Source organism: Hemibagrus wyckioides, linkage group LG03 (assembly GCF_019097595.1).
Source record: "Hemibagrus wyckioides isolate EC202008001 linkage group LG03, SWU_Hwy_1.0, whole genome shotgun sequence".
In the NCBI taxonomy this organism is placed as follows: Eukaryota; Metazoa; Chordata; class Actinopteri; order Siluriformes; family Bagridae; genus Hemibagrus; species Hemibagrus wyckioides.
The window spans coordinates 13,328,092-13,347,284 of record NC_080712.1 but is presented as its reverse complement, the minus strand read 5'-3'; the positions used below and the strand labels follow the sequence as shown (position 1 = coordinate 13,347,284).

General features: G+C 38.0%; 2 protein-coding genes across 3 annotated transcripts in view; both read left to right on the top strand.

The window, feature by feature from the left end:
• Positions 1-16,202, top strand: part of LOC131351206 (kinase non-catalytic C-lobe domain-containing protein 1) — a 34,727-nt gene extending 18,525 nt beyond the window's left edge. The window contains exons 16-31 of one of the 2 annotated variants that reach the window (XM_058386500.1): positions 1,110-1,426; positions 2,433-2,773; positions 2,898-2,930; positions 3,563-3,656; positions 3,745-3,842; positions 4,766-4,962; positions 6,302-6,412; positions 6,513-6,660; positions 6,797-6,979; positions 7,256-7,471; positions 8,520-8,602; positions 9,728-9,881; positions 10,215-10,337; positions 11,157-11,216; positions 11,359-11,516; positions 14,632-16,202. In XM_058386500.1, coding sequence (XP_058242483.1) covers positions 1,110-1,426; positions 2,433-2,773; positions 2,898-2,930; positions 3,563-3,656; positions 3,745-3,842; positions 4,766-4,962; positions 6,302-6,412; positions 6,513-6,660; positions 6,797-6,979; positions 7,256-7,471; positions 8,520-8,602; positions 9,728-9,881; positions 10,215-10,337; positions 11,157-11,216; positions 11,359-11,516; positions 14,632-14,863 — 2,548 coding nt within the window. In that variant the 3' untranslated portion in view covers positions 14,864-16,202. The remainder of the gene's footprint in view (positions 1-1,109; positions 1,427-2,432; positions 2,774-2,897; positions 2,931-3,562; positions 3,657-3,744; positions 3,843-4,765; positions 4,963-6,301; positions 6,413-6,512; positions 6,661-6,796; positions 6,980-7,255; positions 7,472-8,519; positions 8,603-9,727; positions 9,882-10,214; positions 10,338-11,156; positions 11,217-11,358; positions 11,517-14,631) is intronic. The other variant, XM_058386501.1, reaches the window with a different exon arrangement.
• A 137-nt stretch (positions 16,203-16,339) lies between these two features.
• Positions 16,340-18,434, top strand: vox (ventral homeobox). The gene is made up of 3 exons (XM_058386503.1): positions 16,340-17,647; positions 17,755-17,990; positions 18,112-18,434. Exons 1-3 carry the CDS (start codon positions 17,377-17,379, stop codon positions 18,385-18,387), a joined length of 783 nt encoding a protein of 260 aa, XP_058242486.1. The 5' UTR covers positions 16,340-17,376; the 3' UTR covers positions 18,388-18,434.
• Positions 18,435-19,193: the final 759 nt, after the last annotated feature.

The following is a 19,193-nucleotide window of genomic DNA, read 5'->3' as shown; positions in this document are numbered from 1 at the left end:
TGTCACAAAGCAGCTTTACAGGAATATATGTAGGTTGTGCTCTAGGAAAAGGTAAAGTAGTTATTTAATGTTGTAAGGAAACCAGTAGTCTCGTACTATTCATTAGTACAGTTTAGCAATCCAATTGGAGTGACATCATAAAAGATATTTTAGTTAATTGTTGGGTTAGCTTCACCTTAATGTAAGCAGCTGTATCAAACCAGTAACACAATGCTTTAAGGTTTAAGAAGTTCAGACATGGTTTAGCATTTTGCATCTCTACATGATAAGTTAAAACTAGCCTAAAGAGTATTTAATGGAAATTGACTGAATACATTAAAACTTAGCTCTATGAGACATTAATCTTCCATCTGTCCATCTGAAACTGTATGTGTTTTTGTCTATATAGCTATATTATTGTCAAATATTATCCCTTGTGGCATGCAGTGCTGTTCAAAGTGTGTTTTGAGTTTAAGTCATATGGTTTGGTTTAAAAATGTGCTTTTGTTTTGATTCTTGTCTCTCCCCCTGTCCTATCATTGGCATATTACCTGATTTTGTGTGTTTTGTACCAGCTCTTTTGTATCAGTCACTTTATACCCGGTTGTGTATTTTTTTAAGTGTCATCATGTTGTTTTTTATCCTTTTAAGTTCTAAGTCCTCATGTTCCCTACATTTTTTCTGGTCTTTGTTTTTGCCTGCCTGTTCTCTAACCCCCGCTAAGGACTTCTACTAATCAACAATATGCTAAACATATGTACTTATGTGCTGCCTCTTCACATACATTACACATTCTCTAGTGCTGCATGTTTTAATGGGGAGATGTACCGTATAGTCTCAATTAACCAGAAGAGTCTGGTTCCTCTCTGGGTTTTGTCCTCATATCATCTTATGAGCATTTTCATGCTTGTTTATTAGGGAGCTAAATCTGCATACAGTATGTGTGCAAGACTGGGTAATTCTTTTTACGAGAGAGCATGTATAAGTTTTACCTGATTGAACCCTTTGCAAGACCTTTTTGAGAAGTAGTCCTGTAGCGGAAGTGAAGACGTGGCAACAGCATGAATGGCCTGGGTCATATGACCTGCTGGAAATGTGAAAGATCTGCATTTTAATTTTCTTTTTCTCAGAGTGTCTGTTGAAGACCCTTCATCAGAGCTGGAGGAAAGGCCACTGACATCACTCCCGGATGCCAAGAGGTGTGAGGGAGAGGGGGGAGGGAACACAGAACGCAGTCAGCCTGACCACAACGCAAACAAGTGCCATGCTCCAGAAGAAAAAGAACATACAGCAACTAGACAACAAAACCAAGAAGAGACTAAGGACAAACAACGACACATAAGAACAGAGAGAAGAGGAGAAGGGAATACAGCTAATGAGATCAGGAACTTGCAGAAAGAAACTCAACCATTCACGTTTAAGAAGTGTCATCTTAATGACAGTGCAGGTAGGTGTGCCAACAGTGACATCTGTCATGACTTAAGCTTCCATACGTCAACTAAGTCGATGAGTCTCTTAGAGAGAGGATGTATTTGCATCCTTGTGATTTAGATTAACTGTAGAGTGGTGCTATGAATGCAGCAATGTTCTGTTAGATGAACTTATAATGGATGAAATGTATTCACTACTGCCAGACACACACAGAGAAGCCTGAATGCTTCTGTCTTACTGGAAGTTTCTCTGGAAACACTTGGAAAGTGAACATTCCTCTTCTTTCTCTTCCTCCCCCTCTTTTTCCTAATGTTTTTGTAAACACACTTACATCATGTTTTCTGTTCAGTTTGCTTATCAGTAGTATACTACCAGTAGTATTGCTTGTCATCTAGATAACAAGATAACTGGATAACAACCCAAATACTGCAGTGCTATATATCATACTGTACATCAAATCACAGATTTACATCAATGCACATAGTCTAATACAGTAATATTCATATAGTCACAGCTTACAGGGACTGGTATGGAAGACACTACATATGATCTAGGTGTAATAATGTCAAACATGCTGTTATTTAACAAAGCAAATTTCAAAGTTTTCTGCGAGGAAATATTTATGTAACATTTATGAAAGGAATCTTTAGTGTAAGTGCTTTGTAACAGTAAGAGGTAAAACTGTTTCTCTTCAGCCACAGGAAAGTCTAAGGATAGAATCTTGTGTTTTGACATTTCTCTCTAATAATTCTCTATAATAAGGTAATCAATAAGAGAACTTGTTGCACAGTTGTTCAACAACTATAAACAGATAAAAAGTGTCATGATTTAAACTAACTCTGTTACTGGAAATTGCAGTAGTGTAAGATTGATAGAATACATGGTCTATCAGGTTTGATAAATATTCAAGATATCACACAAGTCATGGTTTATATGGCATATTTAAAATATGTGTGTTTCCTATTGTTTTTATTTTCTCACTTCAAAACACTAATCCAGGTTATTTTGGCTTTTTGTTCTAGTGTTGAGCGGACTTAGTGTGGACATGGAGAGCAGCAGCTGTCCAGTAGATGGAGCTGAAGTGTGTGTGTGTAGTGATGAGTCTCTGTGCCAGCATTCTGAACTGGGGGAGAGTACAGACACCCAGCTTTCCCTGGACTGCTCAGATGCAGAAATGGATGATTCTGACTCAGTGATCTCAGACAGGACAGTGTCCTCCTGCTCAGGCATTCAGGGCCCTCTGTGCCGCCCTACATGGGCCCTGGCTCTGTATGGAGAAGACTTCTTCAGCCAAGAAGTGGTGGAGTATGCTTACAAACTGGGCAACCACACTGACACACCAAGCTTGGAAGATAAATCACAGGTAGGTGTACAAGTACAATCTCATGTAGTTAAATGTAAAATTTTGCTTGCTGGCTTTGTCTTCTATCCAGAATGTGCCCTAATTTTTATTTTTAATGTTTGCTTAATGCTAACTGTACTAAAAGGAACCACCATTCTTAGACCAAGAATTTTACCAGGTATGTTTTATTTAATAAAAAAAAAATGGTTTGCTCCAATAAAATCCATCCTTCACATATAGCTTGGCCATAGTATTATACGGTTCTGCCCTTCATATTTTATTCTTATAATTCTAAGGCCACAGTATATTAGGTCAGTTATTCATTTTATTTATTTTCAGTGCTAGTATTGCAAATCAAATTTACCAGGCATTTATATGCAACCGTTCCTGTACAATATAATCATAATATACATAATATGATGTGTGTGCTTAGACTGTTACTAAGAGAGCTGAGTGCTTTGATTATTATGATGAGAGCTTTGAATGGCTCACCGGTCAGACAGTAAGAACTCTACGGGAGGACAGAAGCTACAACTGAGCTCCACACACACCTCCTGCTTCAAAGCACTAGCCATCAATGATGTTACCATAGTGAAGGATACAGATGCAGCAAAGCACTGAACACAGATTTAGAACTCCTGACCCTGTAACATACCAGTACCTGCAAACACACCATGCTCCTTGTCCTGTCTTTTAGGATTACTGTGGATCTTTTAATGCCGGCTCTGTTTCTTATACCACTCTGTGATCTCAGATTTCTGCCTAGCCTTATGGTCTAAACTGTTACCTTTGATGTGTAATTTCCTGCAGGAACTTCACCAACAGCTGATGATCGAGAGCAGAAATTTAAAGAAGACCAGAAATTTTTACCACAAACTAATTCAGCAAGAGAGAAAAAATAAAGGTATGGAAACTTGTAAAAAAAAAAAAATTGGCAAAAATGCTACTCTTTTGTATAATTTTTAAACATGATGCTCATGTTTCTTTTTCAGGTTCTGAAGCAAGGGTGATGCTCTCCAAGCTGAGGGCTCAGTTCGATGAGCTAAGGACTAAAGTAGAGTTTCTTGACTCTGTAAGGCAATATCTACAGGTAGGCCCTTACAGATTCCTTGTTACATGTTTGTATTGATAAAACACACACCCATCCAGTTCAAGTCTCTAGAATAGATAGGCTTTTGAAACAATTTTGAAAAATCAATTACGAAAAACCCAGGTACAAGAGACGGATTAGATGCTGTGTTACATGCCTTATATACATGGTAAAAAAAAAATTAAAACCATTTTTCTCTGTACTCTGAACAACTTAAACTTAACTTAAATAATATGAATAGACTGTATGTTCTGTGCAGTTTTAAATCTGTTTATTATTAGCCTTAGATTAACTCCCTTAAATGAGTTATTATAGAACTGATTAGAGTTTTAGAAAGCGCACACTGACATAAACCTGTGCTTTGAATTACAGAGCCATTCTGTTGTAGAAAATTAATCAACACCTTCTGATCAATCAGATTCCAGTATTCAACAAACAGCATGGTGGTATATTCTAAACACAGGGTAAAATAGTAGCCAAACTAAAGATGAAAATAAACATATAATTAAATGAAACATTTTTTGAATGAGCAAGACCTGATTTGTTAGCTAGCCTAAATTTCCCCATGTTGCATCAACACCCTAATCTGTAACTTAAATACATACCCGTAAAGAAATTTCTGGTGTGAGTCAAATTCTATTGTAATACAACTAATGACTACCAATTTAATAGATTATAAATATATTGTATATTACTGACTGGTGTGTTGCTGAGGCACTCTGACATTTAAGTCAGGGTCTTGCCTCTTCCTACCAGTACATTTCTGAATTAGCTCTTCAGCAAGATCAATTTAATTACTTGTACAATGCTGATTAAGCAAGTCCACTTAACTGATTTATTTATGAATGTCTGCCCCAGATGATGCACTATAGTCCAGCTCATATGCTGACCATTCTAATGACTGATATCTTTGTGAATTCCAGGTGTTGTATATAGATCAATGGGGTTTGCCACTCTCTCTACTGCCCTCTCTGGCTTCTTCTGGATCTTCTACAATAGACCTCAGAGCCACTGAAGATCCAACCATATTGAGTCTGGTGTGTGAGCAGCGCAGAACAAGAGGTTGCTGTCCCCTGCTGGCTGGAACACCCAAAGGCCTGATGGCTTATTTATATTCCAGGTAGAGTGGAAAATAATTGTATTAACATTTTATTTCCCTTTTTCTGTATACTTGTCTTCATTTTTGCTTACAGTTTCTGCATCACCTGTTATTTTGTCTTATAAAACATGAATTATATTACATAACAGGTCGATAAGTTTTGGGTGTCCAGGCACTGCTACAATTTTAATATTAAAATAATATCAGACATTTTCAGGGAGCTCTTATGATTGTATTATAAAAGATAAAATATTGCCTGCTTTATAACCCTAACCCATTCCCCTACATGTTCTCTACATTTCTTTATATAAATAATATTTCCCTTTTATGGTCACTCACAGCATTACACTGATTCTGTCCACTGTCTCCTAATGGTGTTCTGTAAACTGATAGTGGACTACAGAAAGTTGCAGAGTGGAGTACACACCCCCATACACATCAACAAAACTGTCATGGAAAGCGTCAGTAACGACAAGTTTCTCTATGTACACATCACACTGAGACTATCATTAGGTCTGCCTGTCACAGAGACTCTATTTCCTGTGGAAGCTCAAGAAGTTTGGACTGGTTTCTTAACATCCTCAACAACTTCTCCTATGGTATCATACAGAGCATCCTGACTGGTTGCATCACTATATGTTATGGCGGTTGCTCCGCCCCCAAAAATAAGGCTTTCCAGAAAGCACTAAGAACAGCAGAACACAATTACAGTCATATAGGACACTCGCTGGACATCGAAAGGAAGCTCACAAAACTTCATTTTTCTCAAAATAGGTTCTTAAATAGCCTGTAGGCCATTTTATTTTTGTTCCCACTGTTACTGAATCATATTACATGTCCACTGTACTTTTTCTGTTGACATTTACTACTGACCTTACTACACTGTAGTACAACTTATGTACACCAAAAAATAGTTTTCTCTTTCATTTCCCATTTATTTATATCGTATTTTATGTATATTACTGTATATTATATGTATTTTGTGTGTTGTATTCATGTTGTACACTATAGAAGCATATGTTTGTGGGCACCTGACCATCACACCCAAAAGTAGTTGTTCCCCACATATAATATTTTTTAGATTTCCTTTCGCCAAACCTGTTCCAGCATGACAATGCCAGTATAAATACATGGTTTGCCAAGGTTGGTGTGGAAAATGTCAAGCAGCCTGCACAGAATCCTGACCTCAACACCACTTAACACTTTAGGATGAAATTGTGATGTTGATTGGGCCGCTTTCTTTGTCTTTCTTATTGTTTTTTTTCTAATAAGAGGTTTGAATTGCGTTATGATCTTTAGTCAACTGCAACATAAGTGCTACCAGGTCAGGAATGACACTTTTTCTTTCCTCCTCTGACAGAAATGCTCTTATGGAAGGATACATCCAGCACTTTCTCTATACATACCGCTATTTCTGTACTCCTGAGGAATTTCTCCACTTTCTAATGGACAAATTTAACAGCTCTGTAGTGTAAGCATCATGACATGTCAATACCTTTAATTTTGAGAGCTGTTCATATTTAATTATTAACATTCACTATCTCACTGTCTGTTATAAAATATGCATACAGAGCCAACAAGGACTTCTCTACTGACAGTGCTAAGGTGTATCATCGCACGCTGGACCTGTTAGAGTATTGGATAGAAGACAGCCGATCAGTAGATTTTACCTCCAACTCCCGCCTTCAACCAATCCTTGACAACTTCCTCACATCTGAGGTAATTCAAGGCTGCATCAATCATCTTTAATGTTGAATCACAACAGCCTTTCATGGCCTTCATGATGTTTGCCAGTCTTTTGTCTGAAGGTTGTCTGAGAATTACCAATGCAACTGCTGTTTTATTGTGGCTGCAGGTGGCTCCAGTGGACAGTCGTGGAGAGAGTCTACTCACAATGCTACAAAACAGTCCGAAAAAGAGGCGGGGATGTAGGGTGTCATATCGTGGTGAGAGTCCAGTCAGTGGCTGGGAGGATCTTGATGTCCAGTCAGTTCAGTCCTTTTGTAGGAAATCATCTGTTGATGATTCAGCAAAGAAGGTCAGCATGATAGATTCTTTTGTCCTGAAATGTATTAGTTACTACTACTACTACTACTACTACTACTACTACTAATAATAATAATAATAATAATAATATATATATAACATTTCCTTATTTGCATTTTTCCCTCATTTTCTCTTTATGCTTATGTTTTATTATTATGTTGTTTCATGAATACTGTCTTGTCTCCCAATATTTGTCTTTCCCAATATTTGTCTACGGCTAGATATTGCTAGTTATTGCCACTCCTTTGTTTATGTGTGTTATACACAGAGTTTTCAGTGGCGTGTTTCCCGAGTGGTGGAGCCCCAGGTGAACCAGCCTAAGGAGAAGGTCTACTCAATCGCTTCAGCACTGCCCCGACCCTGCTACAGTTCCCTGCTGAGCCAGATAACCAGAGTGTCTGTGAGGAATGAAGAGAGAGTAGCATTCAGTCAGACAGAGCACAGTCCCCTGAACACAGCACAACAGCTCACGCTACTCCAACAGGTACCAAGAGAGCAGAGAGCGCTTGGTTGGCTTTGGTCTTTCTCTGTTGCTCCTGGCTGTGCTCAGAGTTAGAGCAATAAAAAAAAGGTTCATTAGCCATAGGCCCAATACAGAAGGTTCCAACAGGAAATAATAGTGCACTGGGGCAAAGTTGGCAACACTTTTTTTAATATAACTTTTTATATGCAATGCTACAGTATTTGCATATACAAACACTGAACAATAAAAACACAGGATGGTCATTTAGTGCTATGTGTCTGCCTACTGCCTAACATTGTGCTATTTTATTTCTCAACATAGTTTGATAAATTAATAATTTAAACAAACAAAAATACTCTCCTTTTTCAGATTACACAGAGTGACAACTTTGCAGTTGATTTTTGATGAAACTCTTACAGTGAAATTGTTTATTTTTCCATCTTATTGTTAAAATCTTAAGCTTTTGTCAACAAGGTTTTTAAGCATAAGTCCCATTGCATCTGATATACTGTAGGTTTTAACCAAATAGAACAGAAACAGGAACAAAATTTAAAAAACCAATGCAAGCAGTTCTTCCATGCTGAACATTATAATATCATCACTGTACACCACCATGACAGACTACGCATCATCTTTAGATATGGTTCCTAGTGAATAAAAATTCTTTGAGCGTCTGTTAAACCGACAACCCACTACACACTGAGAGAGTATATAATTTGGAGAGTACACACTGATGAGCATTGAGGGAATGCATAAGTTTGCTAGATATTTTCCACTGTAGTTTTGGACATACAAACACAACACAAAATATTGCTTTTCTTTATTTTTTTTACCTTGTTTTTGATAATGCAATTGCCAACCTCAACCACTAGAGGGAGACAAGATCTCTCTCTCTCTCTCTCTCTCTCTCTCTGTCTCTCTCTCTGTCTCTCTCTCGCTCTCTCTCTCTCTCTCTCTCACACACACACACACTCCTCATTTCTTTATTGATTTACTTCATCAAGAAAGTGCGTTTTGTTTCAACAACATCTGTGCCTGAATTCCTCCATCTGTTTTGTCTCTAATGTAGGAAATCTTCCAAGGTTGTCACCCTGTGCACTTTCTCAACTCCAGAGCACAGGGAGTGAAAGAAAAGGCAGTCAGCATCTCAAAGTGAGTCTGCACAGCCCTTAACAGCTTTAGTCACTATCTGCATATATTTGTAGCTAGGAATTATACATATGTATATATACACACATATATGTACATGTATATACATATATATTCCATTATTCATCTGTCATTAACTTCACCAGGCCTCTGTTGTACACTGAACCTTATTTGTACGATTGGTGTAACAAGGAACAACAAACACAACTTGACAGTCTGGGATCATGAGCGTTTATGAGAGAAATGTTTGCTCTGGGGCTCGAATGAGCTGTTCATGATTAGGGTAAGAAGGTAAAGAAAATGGCTGGCACTTAAGCTGTTACTGGCACTCCTGCTGTATGTGGAGAAATGTGTGAGCGCTGGATAAGAGCCAGCAGTGACATTGTGGGATATGCAGTGAAGTGTGATGTAAAAAAGCCTGATCTAAGCCTTCCCATTTTGACTGCATGGCTGTGTATTGGATATGAAGCCGGTAATTTCCTATATTACATTTAAAATTGGTTAATGTTTTACTTTAAGATTTCCTTAACTGCAATTATTTAATATAATAGTGTCAACAAAGAGCATTAATACACAAACTAACAATATCAAAATAAAATAGATAGATAGATAGATAGATAGATAGATAGATAGATAGATAGATAGATAGATAGATAGATAGATAGATAGATAGTAATTTATTAGGATTTTTTCTTTTTTTTTTTGCCAATTAATGTGTTGGGCTTTAAACAAAAGTCAGTAACATGTACTAATGAGTTAACTATTTCACTTCATTACCATTACTTATGGTTTACTAATAGCAAAGTCCATGGTTTGTTGATAATTCCAGTTCTTGCTTAAACATTTTGAAATGTGAAAAATGCTTGCATTAACAAAAATACATGATTGGAAAATAACATAATGCATGCACATGACACACACATTGCCCTATCAGTAAATAACATTCATTGTATAATTCCTGAAAAAAATAAAATAAATAAAAGTATGTAATGTGATTGCAAATTGTTAACACCTCTGCTTCATGGTTTAAAATGATTTAAAGCTTAAAGTTATTTGGTATGCTCTAACATATATTTGAATGGTACAGATGCATTACTAATATTATGTTTGTTTATCTGTTCTGGCCAGATGTTTATCCTCCGAAGCCCCACCACTAGAGGGCAGTAGTTTGTTTGTGGGTGATGAGCCAGGGCGTGATGGGCCTCTGCAGCATTTCTTGAGATATGCAGAAAGCATCAGTAACTGGGTCTCAGCTGAGATTGTCATCACCGACTCAGTAAAGGTAATACTGAAATGATTAATTAGTGTGCTTAGTTTGTGCACTGTGTAGATCTAAAAATATTACATAGTTTAGTCACTTTTCTTAACCCAGATTGTTGCTCCAGTTGTATATGTGACAATAAAATATTCTACCTTCATCTTTTTTAGGGCATAATACTAAATCTTAAATGGTGAATGTAATCTTTAGAAAGGTTTGACCCAGATGCTGTGCTTAAAATGAAGATGGATGTTTTGCTTCCTGTTAAACCAGTCTCCTACTCAACCCTGATGTTTAGCTTTCCTTGGGAACTGAGATGAATTAATTTTTTAACCATAACCTGCTGTCTTCTTTTAGGTTCAGACAGCTTTGCTGGGCAAGTTTCTCTCTATTGCTAAGCACTGTTATGAGGCAAGAAACTTCGCTACAGCGATGCAGATTCTTGGAGGACTGGAGAATGTGATTGTCCGACAATTACCGGTAAAACTGGACAAAAATTACAGTAATTTTGCTTTTGCATTTTCTCTTTCTCAGGCTAGAACATTATGTTTACAATATGAATACAATTTATCTTAGCTCCATATTCTTAAGTCTCATTGTGAATTCCGTATTTTGTTTACACGTGTTTGTTGCACATACTATTTACATGTACAAAATCTCATAACAGAAAAAAAACAGGTCTCAGAAATACATGCACATAGTGATTCTGTAAAAGAAAAAAACCCTCCAGATTTATGTCAATCAATATTTGCATTATTTTAATAGTGTCAGGACAAGTAGCAAATTGGTTCATTTGTGGCTTGGAGGTAAGCTATTTTATTGACTAAGTAGTCAAGCAGCCTCTATAATTATACCACATTGTTTATTTTTAATCCATCATATTCTTGCTTGTCAATTAGTGGGAAGCACAGTTGACTGAAGATTATAAACTGCTAATGAGTCAACATAATTGCACATAATTCTTTCTCCGAGCAGTCTCTGGTTTGATCTAAAGATGGAGACAGGATTTGTTTTTTCTTTTCCACACATGCACAGATGAGAAAAATGATTAACCTTATTATTGGGTTAAAATCCTGTGTATTTTGTGGATTCATTTAAATCCAGTAATGACTGTAATCCAGTATAAGACATTGTAACATACTGTTTACTCACCAGAAAATGTGGTAACTGCTACAATCGGATAATGACTGAATGTAAATATACTTGCTGAACAGCTGCATAATCAGGGAATTTACATTCTCAGTGACAACTTTGAATGGTTAAAACTATATTATGGTTTGGGACTGCTTTCACCTGCAGGCTTGGAAGCAGCTATCAGCAAAGATATCAGATGTTCTTGAGGAGATCAGAGCAGTTCAGGTAAGACAGAGAGAGCTTGGGGCTTTGATCAATAGTAGAGTAAGATATAACATTTATGCTAAAACAGTTATATCTGGATTAACCGGATCAGAAGAACTTTGTGCTACAATCATGGCTGATCTGCTTCGTGCCTGTGTTGCAGGTGTTTTTGAAGAGTGACAGTCTGTGTTTGATGGAGGGAGAGAGAGGAAGAAGGCAGCCCACGCTACCAGATGCACACATCTTGGCCATGCACATACAGCAGCTGGAGATTGGCGCCTTCACTTTGACTAACGGAGCATACAAGTGGCCCAAGTTACGGTCAGAAACTGTGGCATGATTCACTTGTAAAGATGTGTTTTACAGAGATGCATTTATCAGGAACCCAGATAATGTGTGCTAATGTGCGTGTGCATTGGGATCACAGCTCCCTGTGAAAACTGTGGGCATGCTGCAGGTGATTAACAAAGAGTAATTGCGCAAATTACATCATGTGCAATGTACGCACACAGGAATTTTACTAAATGAAGTAATGGTAATGATACCTGATACTAAACTGATACGTTCTCGTCTGTAAACAAATTTCCACAGATAGAACTCCTACAGGTCATATTAAGAGTGGAAAGTATATAAATTAGGTTTCTGTGTGCTCTCTTGGTTCTTGATAGCAGATCTTTAAGAGAATACAGGAAGATTAAAACTGAACAAAGATTAAAGGTGGTGAGATACATCAAATATGCAAGATAAAAGAGTGCATCACATTCCCATTGGATTTGTTTGTATTTTTTACATGCACTATTTAAATCCTGTCAGTATCTGACATGTAAACATGCCACAGAAATCCCAATATGAATCAGGGTTTGCTGCAGTAATATTTATTTAACTTTCTGTTCATTTCGAGCTGCTAAATTATATGCAAACATAAGATCTGCTTTTCAGGCTTAGTAATGCTAACACAAAAGAAAACGGCCCCTACTGCACAGAAAAGATGTCCTCAGGACCTGAGTTCAGCATATGACTTCATGTCAACATGGCTACTCAAACTGTTCCAGTAAAATGTCACTTGAGTACATCAAATCAATATATAAACTCATGATCTCTAATGTTTGCTGGATAGATTGTTGCCAGCAAAATACTATAATATATATATATATATATATATATATATATATATATACATATATATATATATATATATATATATATATATATATACATATATTTTCAACATTATTACCACCTGCCTAATATTGTGTTGGTCTACCTTTTGCTGCCAAAACAGCCCTGACCCATCATGAACTGTGTATTCTGTCACCTTTCTATAAAAACCAGCATTAACTTCTTCAAAAATTTGAGCAACAGCAGCTTGTTGGATCGGATCACAAGGGCCAGCCTTCGCTCCCCACATGCATCAATGAGCCTTGGCCGCACATGATCCTGTCGCCGGTTCACCACTGTTCCTTCCTTGGATCCCTTTTGATAGATACTGACCACTGCAGACCGGGAACACCCCACAAGAGCTGTAGATGCTCTGATCCAGTCGTCTAGCCATCACAATTTGGCCCTTGTCAAACTCACTCAAATCCTTAACTTTGAGGACAAAATGTTCACTTGCTGCCTAATATATCCCACCCACTAACAGGTGCCATGATGAGGAGATAATCAGTGTTATTCACTTCACCTGTCAGTGCTCAGACTGTTATGCCTGATCGGTGTGTGTGTGTGTGTGTATATATATATATATATATATATATATATATATATATAATAAATAAATATATATAGCTTCCACAAAGCTGAAGCTTTTATCACTCTCACTGCACCCATCCCAAAATGTTTTCAAATTAAACCATAATACACACACGTACATTGGTAGACATCTGTGGGGATCAAAGGTCACGGAGATTCTGAGCGAGTGGTAATGACACAGCTGGTGACTGCACATGTCGCTGTGTCCAGTCGGGTTCGCACGTCCTCAGTGTTCACAAGCTCGTGTACACCATGCGTGAGAAGTGTGTGCAGCCAGATGGTGCATCAGTGGTGACGGCCTGCTTGGGGTGATGGGTTTGTGCCAGGTACCTGAGGGGTTGGGTGTTGTTGGCAGATGCCAGGGTCTGAGCGAGTGCTCTGAGAGTTAGAAACACAGCTGGTTGTTTTACACCCAGAGTTGTCTGATGGAATCAGGACACACACTTTTCCCAAGGCAAAGGGGAAGTTCAGCTAAAGGCCTGCTGAACTGGCCTCATGTGTTATTGTGCTCTTACTTGTTTGTGTATGGTGTATGGTTTGCACTTATTCCTTCATGGCACGGCCCGGCTCATACTAATTAACTCACATTTGACACTGTTTCCAACAAAAACAAATCTTGCTGTGCCTAGCTGCTTAAGATGAACTTGCTTATCCTTCATGCACAGATACTATGCAGACCATGCACTTATAGTTACAGTGAAAAATATTATAGACCATTGAATGGTCAAACACAAATATTTTACTGGATAGAATCATCTTTCTTTGGACTGAATGTCAAAACATTTCTCATACAAAATGCCTTTTCGACACTATATATTACTATCCATTATTTTGGATTGTATAATATATAGACAGCATTAGAACTATTTTGCAATATAGGTACATAATTATTTCCTCTTTTCCTACATTCATTTGTTCACATTTAGAAAGCATTTGTTCCTAGTCGGGGTCCTGGATGACCTGGATCCTCTACTAGGAACATAAGGCATGAAGCAAAAATACACCCTGGATGGATGCCATTCTGTCAGATAACACCATGCAAACACACATTCACACAATCCTTCAGTATACTCTAGTGTAATCAATCCTTTTGGGAAGTGGGAGGAAACTGGTAAACACAGAGGAAACATGAAACATGAGACACTGTCTCTTTTTAAATAATATGCAGTTTGAATAGTCTTGGTTTTGGAATTAATTCGGTGAGATACAGTACTGTACTGCCTGAGGAAAAGTGCTAATACACATGTTTCATTCAAGCTTGCTGAACAGGTGCTAGTGAACACATTGTGCAATATATTTAACACATGAAGATATTGTTCTTGTGGGAGCACCAAACTGTCAGTATGCTCCCCGTTATTTATTTGAAAACAGCAAAAGACTTATCTTAAAAGAGTTATCACATATTTTATCAGTTTATAGTTTTATGTCCATTAAGCAAATGTTACATGTTGTAGTTTTAAAAACAACATTTATTTCTGCAAATGAACATTCCTAACACATGCACACACATCTACACTCAGACATCTCACTGTCACCTCTGGCTTGCTCAGTAGGGATCTAAATCAACATCTGGATTTCTGTAAATCTGCTTTGTTTCAATGTCTGTAAGTGCTTTACTATTAAAATTGAATTACTTTTAACTCACCATCTCATTTTTTCTGCCTCTTTTCTATCTCTTTCTCTGCAGGAGTATAGCACGTGTGGTAAGTCAGGTCCATGCTTTCCAGGAGCACATGTATACATACACAGCTGATCTAGAGCTACAGTCATATCTTCAAGCCCGGATCAGTCGTCTGGGAGCTTGCGATGTGTCACTACTTGCCGCTGACAATGATGCCAACTTTAACCAGCCTGCTGCAGAGCGGCACACACGCCGCATCCAGGACACACTGCGCAGGGTCAAGGCCTCTTTCCAGTGATCCAGCATCTCTCATGTGTTCTGTGCAGAAGAAATTAATGCACATGGTTTCTAATGAGTAGACACTGTAGGAAATCTTTGTAATCAAGTACCAGGCTGTGGGTATTAGAGAAATTGGAACTGTGAGAATCTTTACACAGCTGTTGTAATGTCTACAGCTCAAGGAAGTTTTTTTTTTTTTTTTGAGGTCCAAGTTATTCTATTTTCTGTGAAAGAGGTTAGTGAACCCATACAAAATGTCAGCGCTTTCCCAGCCTTATCATTATCCACCAATAACAACCAATAATTTTATCTTACTTTCCTGGACTGAAGTACTGAGGCGATCAACAAACATTTAGTGCATTTTGAGCAAACAGGGTTTTCATTCTGCAAATATAGTGGGTTGATAACGTTTGAAAAAAAATGCTTAAATAATTCTTTATATTCTAAAACAAATCCCAGTGAAAATGTGCTCGTTATTGATATTCGTACTGCAGTAACATGAATTGAAATATCTGCAACGAACAACCATGGCTTAATTCCATTAAAGTAACCTGTTAAGAACTTCACACACAGTGTAGCTGTGCTCAGATGTAAAATTGTAAAAATTCTAAGAGGGTTATTTCAAGTAGGCTTATTCTCATTTAGTGGTACAGAGCTAAAGTATTTGTACTGGTTATATTTTTCTGCATATAGTGTATTTTCTATATCTGTCGAGCAATCACGTAATTCAGCTTTCTAAATCAGCTTATATGATTATTATTATTATTATTATTATTATTATTATTATTATTATTATTATTATTATTATTATTATTGTTATTATTATTATTATTATTATTATTATTATTATTATTATTATTATTTTGCGGGTTGGCCCGGTGTTTCCCTGTGTGTGTGTGTGTGTGTGTGTGTGTGTGTGTGTCCACCCCTCATCCCGAGGTGAGGAAACAGGCGCTCCTGGAGGTCGATGCTTCTCTGTAGTCGCCACTTCAAAGCGCTTCAGATAAACACACTTAATTGGGAGGCGAAGAGCTCCGACCTCTCTAAGCACAGATCTGAGATAAAGGAAGCATCCACCATGCTGTTATCATCCTCACTAGAGCTAAACGATCCCTTTAGGAGCACATTGTTAGCCGGCGGCGGCTTGGGCGCTCAAAGGGATTAAACTACTCTGAGTGAGTCAACACATACAGTGAGATATAACCTGATGAGTGGGATTAACATTGCGTTCACATTGTCTGTGTGCCAATGCGTTTCCAATTCCATTTCTTACTAATATGTCTTACTTTTTGGAGTGTATGTTAAATCGAATGAAACGCTATAAATATAAATCGAAATAAACCTGCAGTAAGAGTATGGAGAGAGTATCTGCGTGTTTCCTTGCTTTGCAGAGGTTTCTGGATCGCTTTAGGATTTGTCTGCATTGCTAGAAGCGTGTATTGTTTGGGCAGTTTGCATATGAAATACAGCTCCATCAGCTCTGACTGTGCTGCTACTGTAATCCGTTTGATGTTCTCTGTCCAAACGGCGGCGGCGCCAGCGGCTCTCCGGGAGACCAGAGACGTGTTACTGCAAAGCCATTTGAACTCTATTGTCATTTCTATTGTATCCTTCACAAAAGGAAGGTGTGCTCAGGAAAACGAGAAACTCAATACCGAAAGTGTCTGCGAGATTGACTAGCAGATAGATACATGACAGTCAGTTACATTTCTTCTTTGCATTTACACTTTCAGTCACTTTACAGCTGAGACAGAATTATCCAGGTATAAATTATAACACATCAAGATTAAAGATCCAACACCGGCTCTCGGACATGACCACAGCACTGCCCTTTACCAGTATTTCATAATGTTGAATATAATACGTTCATATTGTTGAATATATCTATAAAAAAAATATGAGCTAATATTAAGTCTGAGTTTCCACTAGGTGTATTATAACATCTTGAGGAAAAGAAACCCCGTGAAGATATCACTTTCTGAGAAAAACAAAAAGTAAGATATCTAAACGTCTTTCACAACAGCATATGTGCATTTAGATAATAACTAATAAAAACCTACAGAACACCAGCACTCGTGTCTATAACTTTACTTTTAATAGAATTACAATCATTAAACTATTTCAGAATTGTTTGCAGTCTTTTGCAAACACTCAGTCATAGTCTATATATCGTCCATTATTCTTGCAATTCTACGTTTGCATACGTTTCATTCCAGTAGGCCTACTGTTAATCAGAAATTATTCTCAGCCAGCTGTTGGATTAGTAAAGGAGAAGCAGACAGCTGATGTCTCTAGAGATGTTCTCACAGACTTAGTGGCGCCAGGTTTTCACACAATCACAGGATATGTAAAGACTTCAATAACGACCCATTAGGCCTAATGATTGCGAGTCGAGCGGGCGTTAAAACACATACATGCATATGCTAATGCAGTCTGGTGTCACGAGGGTATATATACAGAGGTTTCCCTGTAGGGCGCCACAACACTCTTGGGACTTTCACTGGATACATTTGGAAAACCTCGAGCTCAAACATGGTGAAAAACTTTTCCGTGGACTGGCTTGCCCAGAGCTACCATGACTCCAAACAGGACTTGGAACCAGTGGAGATTTCTGAGGCTCCAGTAAGACGACACGTACCTTGCCTGGTCCAGCCACGGCCTCCGACTTCTTACGACAAGGTTTACATTCAGCCTAAATTGAAATGTAGCCCGACTGAGGAGGACACAAGCACAGAGGAACAGAAGGACAGGGAAGGCATCGTGTTTACGCACTCAGCTCAAAGAAACTGCACATCTCCAAGCTGTAAGTATCTCCATTATCTTCTTCTGTAGTTTACTTGACTGTGCAAATGACTGAAAATGGATCCTGGGGTGCAAATCAATAACCAGATGTGCTTTTGTTTTATTTAGCTTCAGAGAACAGTGGTTACTCTTCTGGTTATGAGAGCGAGGCCGCTGCGTCCGAGTGCCCAACCATTGAAGACGGAAGTGAGGGAGAGAGAGATGGAGGCGTCCAGCGCCGTATCAGGACCAAATTCACTCCAGAGCAAATTGAGAAGCTGGAGAAAATCTTCAGCAAACACAAATACCTGGATGCGAGTGAAAGGGTTAAAACCGCACAGAAACTCAACCTATCCGAAACTCAGGTAAGACGCAATCTTCAATTGCATCACCAATTATCTTTTTCCTCACTGAAAACTCTGGAAAATGATTGCTTAAGCTATAAGCTGTCTCTAACGACATTCTTTATTTATTTATCTAATGCAGGTTCGGACTTGGTTTCAGAATCGCAGGATGAAGCTGAAACGTGAGGTTCAGGAGCTGAGGGCTGAATACACACTCCCAGCTTTGCCCCACGTCCTCTTCCCAGCAGTACCTTCGCTTCCCTTCCACTACCCCGGACAGCGCGTGACCTTCCCCGCAGCTCCGCATGTGCCAAACCCGCACGTGATCCCAGCCATCCCTGTCCACCACCGCGCTATCCCTCACCAGCAGATCATTCCTCAACACGGCCACATGCTCCCCATGCAGCATTACTATTAAGACTTATACCATAAATACCATGATAGAATATGTGGACACTTACTTTTCTTTTCTTGTGCAATATACATGATGTACAGTTTTGTATAGAGAATTGTCTAGACATTTGTATAGAGTTTTATGGAAAAAAGTTTATTTATTGAAAATATATTAAATATATTTCATTTCAAAAAATGCTGCTGATGTCAATTGTTGCACTAATTACAAACATATTATTAAAGGCAATAATCCAATGTGTAGACTATACCTTCTAATGGTACTAATTCATGCGTATTTCTCCTCAAGAGTACACTTCTTGTGCGTTGTGTGTTTTAGCTAAAAAGCTAGTGTTTTCCATACAAAGGCTTTACCCTAAACGTTACTAAATCATTTCAATATATAATGGTGTCTTTAAAATGCAGCTGCTTAACTGTTCAGAGGCATGTATGGTCATCACTCTGTGGCTAATGTTAAAGGTTAAAATTATCCCAGCAGAGGCATATAAAACTATTTAATAGTTTAATGCTTAATATAAGCAGAGCTCAGCTTTATATGCTGCTATAAATTAGGATGTCATTCGTATCGGTCGCATGCCCTTATCAGTAGCGATCATTCTCCTCTGAGTTGATTATATTGCTTCTGGGCTTTGGGGCCTAGAAAGAGGATCTTTGTGCTAAGTGATAATCTCACTTCAAAGAGCATGACACTTGATTAGAAACCCATACGCTGATGCATCATTCAGTCTAACCTTTCACTTGTCGCGATGTAACTATTAATTATTCACGTTATTTTCTAGTGTATCTAATCAGTACAGTGAATTTGAAAGAGGT